General features: G+C 36.8%; 1 protein-coding gene across 14 annotated transcripts in view; it reads right to left on the reverse strand.

Moving 5' to 3' along the window:
• Window positions 1-14206, reverse strand: part of col12a1b (collagen, type XII, alpha 1b) — a 243441-nt gene that overhangs the window by 90874 nt on the left and 138361 nt on the right. For all 14 annotated transcript variants that reach the window (XM_087298610.1, XM_087298613.1, XM_087298609.1 and 11 more), the window contains 6 exons: window positions 12186-12315; window positions 11647-11789; window positions 8038-8167; window positions 7308-7427; window positions 4875-5021; window positions 1723-1839 (listed from right to left, as the gene is read on the reverse strand). In XM_087298610.1, the coding sequence (XP_087154736.1) occupies window positions 1723-1839; window positions 4875-5021; window positions 7308-7427; window positions 8038-8167; window positions 11647-11789; window positions 12186-12315 (787 nt within the window). The remainder of the gene's footprint in view (window positions 1-1722; window positions 1840-4874; window positions 5022-7307; window positions 7428-8037; window positions 8168-11646; window positions 11790-12185; window positions 12316-14206) is intronic.

Genomic DNA, 14206 nt, shown 5'->3' on the forward strand with positions numbered 1-14206 from the left:
AAATTTAAGCAAATCCCAAAATGTTTATATAAATAATAAAATAAAATATAAAAAATTATTCACTGAAATAAATAGTTAAATAAATAAATAATTTATATATAATTAAAATATATAAAATAAACACTAAAATTAATTTAACATGTAAGCAAATAAGAACATTTTAACATAAAATATTAAAATAATAAAATGTTAAATAAAATATAAAAAATGAATTCACTGAAAAAATAAATATATAAACAAATAATTTATATATATATATATATATATATATATATATATATATATATATATATATATATATATATATATGTATATATATATATATATATATATATATATATATATATATATATATATATATGTGTGTAAAATATAAAAAATACACACTAAAGCTAAATAAAATTGTAAACAAATAAGAAAATGTAAATGATTTATTAAAATGATAAAGTTAATATAAAAAATAGGTTCACAGTAAATAAATAATAATTGTAGTATATATATTTTCAAGATAGGAGTGTTCAGCTTAAAGTGACATTTAAAGGCTTAAATGGGTTAATTAGGTTAAATTTAGGGTAATTAAGCAGGTTATTGTATAACAATGGTTTGTTCTGTAGATAACCGAAAAAATATAGCTTAAGTGGGCTAATAATTGACCTCATAATGGTTTTAAAAAAAATAAAACTGATTTTATTCTAGCCAAAACAAAATTAAGACTTTCTCCAGAAGAAAAAATATTATAGAAAATACTGCAGAAAATGTCTTGCTCCGTTAAACATCAGTTGGGAAATACATGAATACGAAAAATAAATAAATAACTCATGAGCGGCTAATACTTTTTAACTTCAACTGTATATATACACATATCAATATATACATTTCAATACTATCAACCAATACTTGTATATCTCTGTTTAATAAAAGCATCAGCGTTTGTGAACTTGAATGTGAGCATCTTTAAATTAGCAATTTATAAAAGTGGTTTGGTTTGTGCATTAAACATTACTCATCCAGTTGTAGGAAGTGAACGCAGCCTTCAGATAAACAAACCGATAAGCTTCATTGGTCTACGTAAACCAATGAAGTCAGAGTTAAAAGCAGGGTCAACTGCTGACTATTCCATAACACAGACACAAATACAACGTTGATGAATATATGCTTATAATTTAACAATTTCATCAATGTAACAGGGGATATGGATACAGTCCCGCACTCATCAGACTGAATCCATATCCCCTGTTCCCATCCCCTCTGTCAATGTTGTGTTTTGTCGGTGTGCTTATGCTAGTGGGCTGTTTTTTTCTCCCTTTTCTCATCCTGCTCTAATTCAAGAGCAAGGTTAGAGGGTGTGTTTTTTTTAGTCTCTCCAGATGTATCTTACTTCCCTTTCTAAATGCTACCTCCTGTGACCTGTCTTCCCCTGAGTATTGTGATGTTTGTGTATGGTCGTGGTGGTTGTGTATGGTCGTATAATTTCACTATACGAAAGTGTATGTGACAAATAAAGGCCTGATTTGATCTGATTTGATTTGATTTGATTTGATTTGATTTGATTTGATTTGAAAAAGACTGTAAAAATGGTGATTTTATGGAAAAGCATAACTAAAATTTAAAATAGCAGTTTATATAATGATTAAGTTCTCTGCACATTTCAAATATTTGTGAATACACTTGGTTTTGAAAGAGATCAGTGTTGGCTAAAGCCTTAATGTTATCATTACTCACGATCCACAGGGTTTAGTTTGATTCTGTAGGATGTGGCGGCGCGGTGAGGTGTCCATTTGATGCAGAACCTGTCGTAGCCAACGTCATACGACTCCAGGTTGGTCACATTGAGGTACACTGAAAAAACAAGACAGAAATATTGTGCCCAAATTGGGAATGTTTTCAAATATAAAAAAAAAAACTGTAATAAAAAAAAACGGTAAAAATGCTAACCTGGCTAACAGTAAGTTTCCTTAATATGTGTAAAAAATGGCCGTGATTTCAACAGTAAAAAACTGTAAAAATGCTACAGTACAAATCCGTAACCTGGTTAACGGTATATTTCCTTAATATACACGGCGAATAACCGTAAATTGACTTTCCCAGAATTCCCAGCATGGTACATAACTTTTTATTCATTTGGTTGACATTATTATGGATCTTTTTAGTTGTTTCCCCATCAGTTGTGTACATTAGAGATTTATGTTACATCTAATGTTGATAAACAATGTTTATTTCATGACTTTAATTTTATGCGTGTTACTATACTGGTGTTTAGTAGCTGTGTGAATGACACTGAGCACCTTCTATATGCTGATACACTTCTGCTTGTGGGAAAAGTTGATTGTGATGAGTATTGGCTCATTATGTAACTTCCTCATCACCACCTGCATGTGGGTGTGCTAACGTGACTAACTGTGTAACAAAAGATGTGTAGATGTTGATCATTCAAAACACAGACACATTACCTCTATAAATTAATAAAATACGGAAATTTCCCGTAAAAATGAAAAATTACTTTTACGGTTTGTACCGTGTTTTTAACGGTAAAGTACTGGCAACCACAGCTGCCGTTTTTTTACCGTAAATTTTACGGATTTATTTTTTTCTCATCAGCGATGCACTGTAGAGTTTTACGTTACATCTAATGTTGATAAATAATGTTTATTGCATTCATTTTAATGTGTTACCATGATGTCATTTAGTAGCATCTTCTATATATTAATACGTTTTCTCTGCTTGTTGGAAAGTTGTTTGTGACGAGTTTTGGTTCATCACGTGACTTTCTCATTACCACATTCTTATGGTTGTATTGTTGTCTGTGCAACAAAAGTACTTCAAAACACAGACGTATAATACTATAATTAATAAAATACGGTAGTTTACCGTTAAATTTCGAAAATAATTTTTATGGTTTCTACTGTAGTTTTAACCACAGCTGCTGTACATTGTCTGCAGGGCTTTACATTAACACCAGCCAACCCGCCAAATGCGGGTAGATTCCTGCTTTAGCAGGTTAGACAGACACCTCCACTAGCCACTTTGGCTGGTTGAAAATCATTTTTAAATTGTAGTTTTCCTAAAAGCAGGGTTCGACAATATAAGGATGACCCAATATGCGTGCAAATGTGATCTTAGAATCGAGAAGTAAAATAATTGTGATCATGCGAGCAGAAGAAAGCAAGTGAATACCGAATGAGAGAATGATCATCACTCGCGCTAACAGCTTATGTGATGCGCGCAACCTCTTAAAACGCGTGCGCGCTCCCGAATTGTGAAGCAACCGTGTCTGAAACAGGTTCTGGAAATGCAACTGTCACCGATTCTCTTTCAAATAAACTAGACAAAAAGTGATGAACATGCACCCACAGTCCTGATGCTTTTAAGAGCTCAAAATGTGTCTTTTTGTGAGCAGCACCGGTTGCTTTCACTTTGAACAGATTATTAAATGGCCTAAAGTTAACCGTAAGCATGTGATCATTCTTTTATTATCACACACAGTATGTTTCACCTGCTTTCATTAGCTTACGGTTTTATTTGCTTTTATTTTTGTTAAAATGGTTTAATTACTATTATTTTTTTTACAACGTTGCTTTAATGGGAGATGAACTCTCCATTTATGTGCAGTTACTGGTGATCCGAGAGATCTTTAGCCACGACAGATTACTGTGCATATTTTTGACACATGACAATAGTTATTTTTTAAAAGTCAATTGCTTTTCTTTCTTTTTAAGAAATGTTTTGTTAAATAAAAAGTTTAGTATACAGATATACTTTGCTTGTTTTGACACAATAAAAATTTGTGGCTAAGAAATAAGAATTGTTTAGTGTGGTTATAGAGATAAATTTGGTACATCATTAATTTTGTGCTCTAAAAAAAGACATGTGAAATAAAAACTAATTGCAATATAACACTATGAAACCATGACCTGCTCATGCTCATTGAGCAAACTCATACTCGACACACAAAAAGTGAAATGAATGAGGACGCATGTGGACATAACATAAAATTTAAATCAAGTAATTTTAGCATGTCAATGTCAAATTTATGCATATAAAATATATTTTCCCAACAACAAAATTGTGGCTAGTCAAACTGCAGAGTGACTAGTAACATTGGAAAACTACTAGCCACAGTGGCTGGTGATTAAAAAAGTGAATGTAAAGCCCTGATTGTCTGCCATTTTTTTATGTTACTGTACACTTTATTGTCCACTTTTGAGCCGATTTGTTATGCAGCGTAATAGATTTTCAACATATATACCCAACGCTCACAGCAATTTGTAACTTTTTGATTTAGTGGCTTATTCGTATGAATACTTACGATGGCATTCGTACAATTTAGTACGATCTGCTCAGCCAACAATTACAGTTGAGTTTAGGGGTGGAATTGTGTGCCACACCTGCTTTTTTAAAATCGTACAATTCATAAAAATTTGCCACTAAACAGACCAAATGTAAAATAGTTACATCTCCTCGAAAGATCAGGTTATTATACCACACAATATACTAACGTCGAACATTACACAACATTAATAGTACTAAAAACAGCGGCTACCTCTTCCCACACTATGGTGATTCCTTGGATTTACTAAACAATTTATTTGGGCTGAATTTAAACAAACAAATTAAGTTGAACATCAAGTTTAACTAAATTGAATTGGTTAGTTTAAATTAAGCACAAATGAATTGTTTGCAACAATTTTGCGGACATCATCTTTTTCAATGCATTAAAACTCAGCTGATCGATAGCACTAAAACCAAATGAAAATTGAAATCTGTTGGTCCCCGCCAAAGAAAACCTATTCTGATATCCTGAGGGAAGCGTTTGAAATGAATCAGAGGATGGGATACGTCCAATGAAATCAGACGAGCTTTGTTTCTTTACATACATGTTGTTCCTTGTCCGATGAGAGGTTTGCTGACTCCGCCATCATATTGGGCGTAAACTTGAACGTCATACGTTGTTCCGGGTAGCAGATTGTGAAGGGTATAGCTGGTGACGTCACCAACAAACACCTCCAAAGATTCATCTTTAGCTGAAGAAAGACACATAAAGACACATTTAGCAAATAAAGAGCTGTGATGAATTGTAATTGAATTGTCATGATGGCTTGCAGTGCATGCAAAAGCATCCAGTAAAGTAACACTTTACAATAAGGTTTCATTAGTTAATGTATTTACTAATATGAACTAATAATTAACAAATCACGTACTGCCTTTATTAATCATAGTTCAGTATTTATTAATGCATTATTAAAGTACGTATTTATGCTTGTTAACATTAGCTAAGGGCGAGGCAGTGGCGCAGTAGGTAGTGCTGTCGCCTCACAGCAAGAAGGTCGCTGGTTCGAACCTCAACTCAGTTGGCGTTTCTGTGTGGAGTTTGCATGTTCTCCCTGCCTTCGCGTGGGTTTCTTCCGGGTGCTCCGGTTTCTCCCTCTATCCAAAGATACACGGTACAGGTGAATTGGGTAGGCTAAATTGTCCGTAGTGTGTGAATGTGTGTGTGGATGTTTCTCAGAGATGGGTTGCGGCTGGAAGGGCATCCGCTGTGTAAAACTTGCTGGATAAGTTGGCGGTTCATTCCGCTGTGGTGACCCCGGATAAATAAAGAGACTAAGCTGACAAGAAAATGAATGAATGAATGAATGAATGAATGAATGAACATTAGCTAATGCACAGTAAGTTAACGGTCACGGTTGTGGATCTATCAGCTCTCTTTTTAAAAGTGTCTGTGTTTGTGTGACAGTTTAATCATTTAGTGGTATGTGTTTCTAGCGTGTGTGCATTTGTGCTTGTGTTCGTGTGGGAGTCAGTGGCTGTTTGTTTTCATGTCATCAGCTGAGTGGTCACATGAGCCCCGCTCAGCTGATAATCAGCATAGATATATACACTAGATATCGCATTGGGACCCTGAGCATGCGTCAATAGCGCCGCCACATTGGTACAGTGCTCCCAGGACAAATGTCATTCAACCGCACTAGTCAGGACAGTGTTATTACGTGAAGATGCGGGACTTTAGCGCTGTCTACGGGTGTAGTAACGAGCAAACAAAGAAAACAAAGCACAAAGGCAGAACATTTCATAGGTAAGATTAAGTTTTTTCTGTTTTTGTATGTTCTGAACTTTTGTGCTAATCAGGTAACGTTATTGATGATAATACAGTCACTTACTGCATTCACCATACGGCAAAGCAGCTCCAACTCGCACTAAACACTCGGCTTATGCTAGTTTTGTTGAATAAAATCAGCAAACAATGCAAAAGAAATATGACAACGAGATGCTGCGCTGCCAGAAACTTGTATTATTGTCGGCTAACGTTAGTGAAAGGAGTCGTTTGGGGGATTCATTCACAAACGAATCGCTCCCTCCGTCAGTATGAGAAGTGAAAGCAGGAGAGGAGCTGTGTTTCAGGACACGGATTAAATCAAATTTAACAGGGAGGGTGAATAGTACATTTCTGTACACACAAACACAAGCTTTTTGTCAGGAATGCCCGTGCGATCACTGATCCGTCAATGTAGAAAAGTGATGTAAAATTATAATTTTCGTAATTAGAAAAAAAAAATTACATACTAACATCGAGGAAAACTCCCGATCATAGATATATGTGTGTATCTCTGGCTTTGCATGGCCACAGTCCTCCACTGTCCCTTGGTCCCGCATTCATTTCAAAGGAGCGCTACCCTGTAGCAAGATGGCGGTGCTATTGATGCATTCCATCCAAGAGACAACAATAGGCCAGGCGACATCTAGTGTATATATCTATGGATAATCAGCACCCCACAGGTGCAGCGCATTTATGCGCCTATAAATGTTCCGCATTCCTGTCTCACTTTGTCAGTTCGTTGTATGTTCACGGTCTTCTGTGTTTTGTCAGGCTCTCCTCGCTGATTTCACTGGTGGTGAGTGGACTGGTTGATACCTTGTTGCAGCTTCTTGATGCTTCCTGCTTTCATCGAAGATGAATGATTGATCCTCTCTGTTGATGTTTATCATGAACATTTAATCGGCGCCGCCGATCCAGCTCTATTCTGATTATTTCTTCTACACGGATCTTTATTACTTCCAGTCACCTTCTTACCTGTTTTTGTGAGATCTTCATTAAAAGTCTATTTTTACTTGCAGTTGGGTTCCAAGTCTTCTTTTATGTGATCGTGACAGAAACATCAACAGACAATGAATGACTATATGTTCATTACCTAACATGAATAAATACTGTAATAATGCATTATTCATTGTTTGTTCATGTTAGTACATATATTAACTAATACATCCTTATTGTAAAGTGTTACCAGTCATAATACTGCAATGTTTCGTACTTGTTGGTTGGTAGACCAGTTTGTAGCCCATGACTGGAGAGGGAGCAGGATCCCAGGACACACGGAAGCGCGTGTACCACTCGTCTGAGACTCGCAGGTTCTGAGGTGCCAGTAGACCGACTGAACAGAAAATGCAAAGTAAGAGCAAAATATCAGCTAGAGGCTTGTGTCATAGTACTGAGAAGTGCATTAAAGGAGACATACTATCCAAAAGTACCTGTCTTAACACAGTTGTGTGGCAACAGTCTGTGAATATAACTGGCTTTAAATGGTAAAAATATATAAATAATAATATAATGTAATCAGCTTTGATCAAAACAGTTTGCAGAAACACTTTGATTGACGTTCTCCTGTTATACGTGTCATCAGAGGGGGAAAGCCCCACCCACTATAGCATAGGACGTTAGTCTTGTTTTTGAATGTGCCACTATGCTGGCACAGGTATTTATAACTCCGCCCTCTTTCGAAAGCGCACAATCTCATTTAAATTTAAAGCGACATTCACCAAAATACCACAATTAAGATCAAATCCTAAAAGGGGCAGTTATAAAGCATTAGTTGTGTGGTATTTTGAGCTTAAACTTCACATACACACTTTAGGCACATCAGACTTGTAAAAAGGGGCATAATAGGTCTCCTCTGAAGAAGTAATGCTGAAACTTTTAGTCAATTACTCTTAAACAGAAGATTCTTTGCATAGCAATCCTAGAAAAATGTAACAAAAACTGACGTGTTTTTCCGTTTCCGTTCAGGGATCCACCAGGTCCTTCGGGATAAACTGCTGTAACGGTGATGTTGTACGGAGTGTCCGGATGCAGATTTTGAAGCATAGCATTATTTCTGTTGCCAGGCACAACAGTCTGTTGAGAAAACCATCAAATTTACATTTACATTTAGCAGACGCTTTTATCCAAAGCGACTTACAAATGAGGACAAGGAAGCAATTTACACAACTATAAGAGCAGCAATGAGGAAGTGCTGTAGGCAAGTTACAGGTGTGTAAAGTCTAAGAAGCAAAGCATTAGTAATGTAATTTTACTAATGTACAGTTAGATGTATAGCCAGAGAGGCAATTTCAGATTAGGAAGGAAAGTGGAGACTAAATAGTTGAATTTTTAGTCGTTTCTTGAAGACAGCGAGTGACTCTGCCGTTCTGATGCAGTTAGGGAGTTCATTTCACCAACTGGGCAGATTGAATGCGATAAGATAAGAAGGAGCAAAGCCAGAGGTCGCTTTGTAAGCAAATATCAGAGCTTTAAATTTGATGTGAGCAGCAACTGGCAGCCAGTGCAAATGGATGAGTGGCGGAGTGACATGTGCTCTTTTAGGTTCATTAAAGACCACTCGTGCTGCTACGTTCTGGAGCAGCTGAAGAGGTTTGATAGAGTTAGCTCACATATCAAATATGTGATGTTTGGTTGAATAGTCATAACCATAATGATTGAGATATGAAACATACACGACGAATCATATAATGTACAAATATAAAAGGCAATAATTAAACAGGTAAACATTTTTCATTTTTAAGAACTCAAAATTATTCCCAGCTAACAACTTTAGGTTCTGAAAATGTTTCCATTAAGTTTTTTTATTATTATTATTATTATAATTTTTTTGTAGTAGTAGTATTTTTGAGTTTTGCATTATTAAAAACTTACTCAAAATGTTTTAATAATGTTTAAGTCTCATCTATAGTCTTAGGCCCAATCCCAATTGTACCCCTTAGCCCTTCCTTTTACCCCTACCCCTCGTTTTACACATGCACGCCAAGGGGTAGTGGTGTCCTAATTCTCTTTAGCTTGAAGGCGTATGGCTAAGAGGAAGGGGTGAATAGCCCTTCGAATGAGATTTTTCAGGACTACACTTGAAACCAAGGGGTAAGAAAATTTCCCAGAATGCACCTGCCACAGCTGAACCCAGAAGTAAGGAGATCCACAAATTAGTATTTTTTGTCATTATTACGAATTATTATGACAAACAAACACATGTTCGGATATATGCATAACCGCGTTCGTGTTTTACCATCATGCTTTTAAAAAAAAAAAACACTAAAAAAACGCTAAATTTTGCTATCTATAAACCCTATTAATAACTCCTGTGCAGCCCCACAACATTCTGACACTCGAATACCCTGTCAGTAATGTCTAGTAGCTGGGAATGAGCTGTTTACAGTGTCTGCTATAATGTTAATGTTGTTTTTGGTGTGTTTACATTGATGAATATGGCCACTGTGTAAATACACAGTACAGTTACGATCTTAGTGTCACATAATATCATTATAATAACATACTATATGCATTCAGTGATTTCCTGAAGATAAATACCAATAAATAACACAACTGGAATACCTACAGCAGTCCCCATCGTCTGATCTCACATGAAGCAGGAGATCGAGAGGACATATGTTGACGTGTGCAGGTGCTGTAGTGCTGTCCCAATTCTGTCAAATTTTTGAAGCCCTTCCTCTTAACCCTTGGTTGTAAGGGCCAAGGGGAAGGGGGAAGGGTACAAAAATAGAATTGGGATTGGGCCTTAATGTTCTAAGAATGTTTCCCTAATGTCGTCAGTAAGTTATTAAAACATTATTGTGGAAGATTCAAAATGTGATGTAATGTATTTTGTATTTAATGCCATGTCAGCAACCAAGGCTATTTTCATGGCAGGAACCTTTCAATAATAAGTATGCAATTAAAAATCAACAAACAAATGAATACATGAATGAGATAAGATTTTTAGTGTTGAGACATAATAAAAATACTAAAATATTTTCTGATGTCACTTTGCTAAAAATGTCCTTAAAAACACTGAGTAGGGTTTTCCAGAATGTTCAAAACGTCAACTTATTAACATCAATGTTTTAATTTTTCATTGATAACATTATCCAAAACATTTTAACAATGTTTCCACCTCATGTTATTTTAACATTTTCAGAACGTTACTTAAACATTATTAGAACATTCCATTTAAATTATATTTAATTATATTATATTATGCAATGGAAATATTAATATTATATTAATATTTAATTATATTATGCTCTAAGAGCATATTTCTATCAACATTATGAGAACATTTACATCAACTAAGGCTGTACTCACACTAGGTACAGTTGCCTTGAACCGGGCCAAAGCACGCTTGTCCCCCCTTTCGTCTCCCCCGACGGCCCGCACTCACACCAAAATCAGGCCTTGGCACGCTTATGTCATCGCTGCTGCGCTGTTCAGTGAGAAGCGCTCTCTCACTCGGCAGCACAGTAGAGATTTCTCTAGCTATATCGTTTAAGTCGTTTGATATGCAGTCAAATATTTCGCCAAACAATCTTTAGGGATGCGGTGACAAGCAGTCAGATATTTCGCCGAACAGATCCACCACTTTTGGCGCTTATAAACAATCATAAAGCTCTCGTGCTGCAGGAATGAGGAGGTCTGCTGAAGGTGCGCAGCTGTCGTGCAGTGAGGAGTTTGCGTCTTTAATAAACTACGGCAATTTGCGTTTACTGAACAGTAAGAATGATTAATAAATCCATATGAAACAGTTCCTTGAAAGTCACGTCTCGCTTTCAGTTTCGGGCCCAAGTGAACCGCGCTCAGGCCCACCTCTTCCAACTGGGCCAGGGCCGGCCAAGTGAACAGTGCTTGAGCCCGATTCAGCGCACTCACACTTCTCAAACGATCTGGGAAACGGGCCTGGGCACGGTACGGATGGCATAGTGTGAGTAGGCCCTAACACTGTAAATATGAAATCAATTCCTTCATGTTCTCCCAACACAAATCGATTAAGTGAACTTACTTGTTTTTACAAAATTTAAGTAGATTGAACATAAAACAATTAAGTTGTCCCAAAAAATACTTAAGAATTGTGTTGTTTCTACTCATTTTAAGTAGATTGAACAAGAGCAAAAGTCATATTTTGAGTCAACATCAAAGACATTGCAAGAATGTTATTCTAAGAAGGTTTTGCTATTAATGTTACAAAGAATGTTCGAGAAAGGTTAGTAGAAAGTAGTACTAATGTTCTGTGATCACATTTACAACTTTTAAGGAACGTTCTGTAAATGTTCCCTTAAAGCTGGGCTGCAGTAGAAACTAACTAAACGTGCAAATGTACGGTAGCAATAATCACTATAGACCAGGGGTGGCCAACCCTGTTCCTGGAGAACCACCTTCCATCAGATTTCAGTTGCAACCCATATCAAACACACCTGAACCTATTAATTAGGGCCTGAACACCACGTGATAATTACAGGCAGGTGTGTTTGATATGGGTTGCAACTGAAATCTGCAGGAAGGTGGCTCTCCAGGAACAGGGTTGGCCACCCCTGCTATAGACTTTTACTCACAAATTCTGTGATGGGATCTCCCGTCAACGAAGCATATGAAATCTTGTATTGCTGTACAGGACCCTCCGCATGATCCCAGCCAATGCTGATGGTGCTTGTGGTGGTTTCGAAGACCCTCATATTCCTGGGTCCAGCTCGTGGTACTGAAACAGACAACATTTACGAAAGCCAAGTTATTATAAGTGGTTGTGCTGCCATGTGGATGCTGTGAGTGTTGTGAAGTTGCAATGAAATGAAAGTATTGAAAGATCTTTTCATGCATACTGTGATGTGTGTCCAATTTAAGTGGCTTATCGACAAAGAAAAAAATGGCAGCAATTGTTTATAAACATAAGCATTGGTGAAAAAGTCATGCTTTTATCCACCTTTCAGTTATCATGGAAGGATATCATGGTTGAATCTTCTTTTAATCAAACCAAAATTGATGGAAAATATCCAGGGGAGCTTATTAATCTGACTTCAACTGTACAATAATTAAAAAAACAAACTTTTTTTGCACAGTACATGCAAAAAGCATCATATTTAATCATTTAGCTCACATGTTTTTCCATTTCCGTCAATCCCTGGGCCTTCTCCATCAGCATACACCGCCATCACATTCACCGAATACGGAGTATCTGGAACGAGCTGATCCAGGAAAGCATTGTTGAGGTTGCCAGGAACGAGAACCTAAGGAGAAGCCAATGGTTTAGATAGCATAGAGGAGAATATATTTACAAACATCCACTGTATTACAACCCTTAAGAGTTTGGCAAAGTGAACATACAGAATTACGTCACTGGTTAAGCCCCATGTTTAGATTAGCAGGGCTAGATAACATTTCCAAACAGATAAGTAATGCAAACAGATGTGCTCACAGGGTTAAATGCTACATAAATACTGTCAAATGCGTGTAATTTTCCTCGGGGGCGGCTAGAGCTGAAGAGAGACTGGATCGGAGGTGACAGGGAAACCCCATCAGTAACCTGTCAACACCCTGCGGGATTATCACCACATCTGTGCATGTGTTCATTTAGAGGCTGCTGCATTCCTTTCATACACTAAAGCTCATGACAGAATTAGCTCCGGCTCAAACTGATGTGTTCGACTAATATGGGTCAGCACACAGGATATGAAAATGTCTCGTTTTGTCGTTACTTGTTATATTTAGTGAAGCGTAATGAAGTCTTGTGGGACTCTAAGCCTTTGTACTGCTCAGTTCCTACAATACAAGATCTATCCCAGGGATAGATAAACTACTATTTGTACAGGGATAGATAATTACTATTGTATTTTAGTTTAATTACTGGTGTGTGAGACAGGTGCAGTGCTTTGAAACAGTAGAAATGTATGTAATCGACGCCTAATCTCTCGCTATAAACTTTACTAACCCATGAGGGTGTTTAAACCTTTGAATCAAAATTCGAAGCAGTCACGTGGGTATAGGCGAAAATGAAGCTTCGGACGTCACTGATCACGTGATGATGGCAAAACGAATCAAGCTCCGGTACAGTGCGAGTATCGTTTTTTTTGATACATGCTTCGAAGCCTCGGCGCACAACGTCACATCACTACGTCGCATTTTGGTGTGAACCCAGCATTATAATAAAAGTTCATGCTGCTTTACGTAGGTGCGCTTTTACAGCCCTAATTCTTTTAAAAACATGTTTGTATTAAAAACATATTTTTAGTACATCACAAACTGTGGTTATGATAACATCTGACTAGCTAATCCAGCAAAACGCAGTATTTAAATCTCAGAGTTAAATAGAAACTGAGGCGTAAAACTGCAAAAAGGTCCACTTTTTGAGAAAAAAAAAAGAACCATACCTTTCACCAGGCTGACTACGGGCCTGTAAATTGTTATAGCTTTTGTTTGTTTTATATTGGTGTTGTGTCTTTCTGTTGTATTCATATGTATTTAGAAATATGTAAACATTATCTCCAAAATAAATCAATAAATAAAGAAACCCAGCTGAATCGAGTGCTCTTGCACACAAATGCTGGCATCTAAACAGGTATGACAACTACCTGTATGTCAATGGAAAAGCGGTTGTTCCTTGCGTCTGGTGGCTATTGCGTAAAGAAGTTGTCCCCAACCACCGGGCCGCGGACCTGTACCGGTCCGTGGAACAATTGGTACCGGGCCAAATAAGAAATCATAAATTATTTCTGTAGAAAATATTCCCCCCGCGACTTGGTTTCTTCCACTCACCCCCGCCATCTCTCGTGAAATGGACTATGCCAAAATCCACCACGGGAAGAACGATATATTATAGCTCAGTGGTGGTTGTTGATAGTTTGAAGTTATAAAACAGGTATTATAGAGTCTAACTCAGCAGAGCATTTAAGGATTGTGCATATATGTGTGCGTGCATCGCTAAGTACCCGAAATCAATGCAATATGTATATATATGGAGTTTCACATAATCATACTCATTAGGGCTGTAACATGCCAATGCATACATTTAATTGGGCTATACGGTTGTATTATTGTTAATATGTTCGTCAGTTGAAATATTTGGCACAGATGTTATGTATTTGAGGCATATAAACCTTGATTAAACATAATCAGACCGCG

Source organism: Danio rerio, chromosome 20 (assembly GCF_052040795.2).
Source record: "Danio rerio strain M-AB ecotype USA chromosome 20, GRCz13ab, whole genome shotgun sequence".
NCBI classification, from domain to species: Eukaryota; Metazoa; Chordata; class Actinopteri; order Cypriniformes; family Danionidae; genus Danio; species Danio rerio.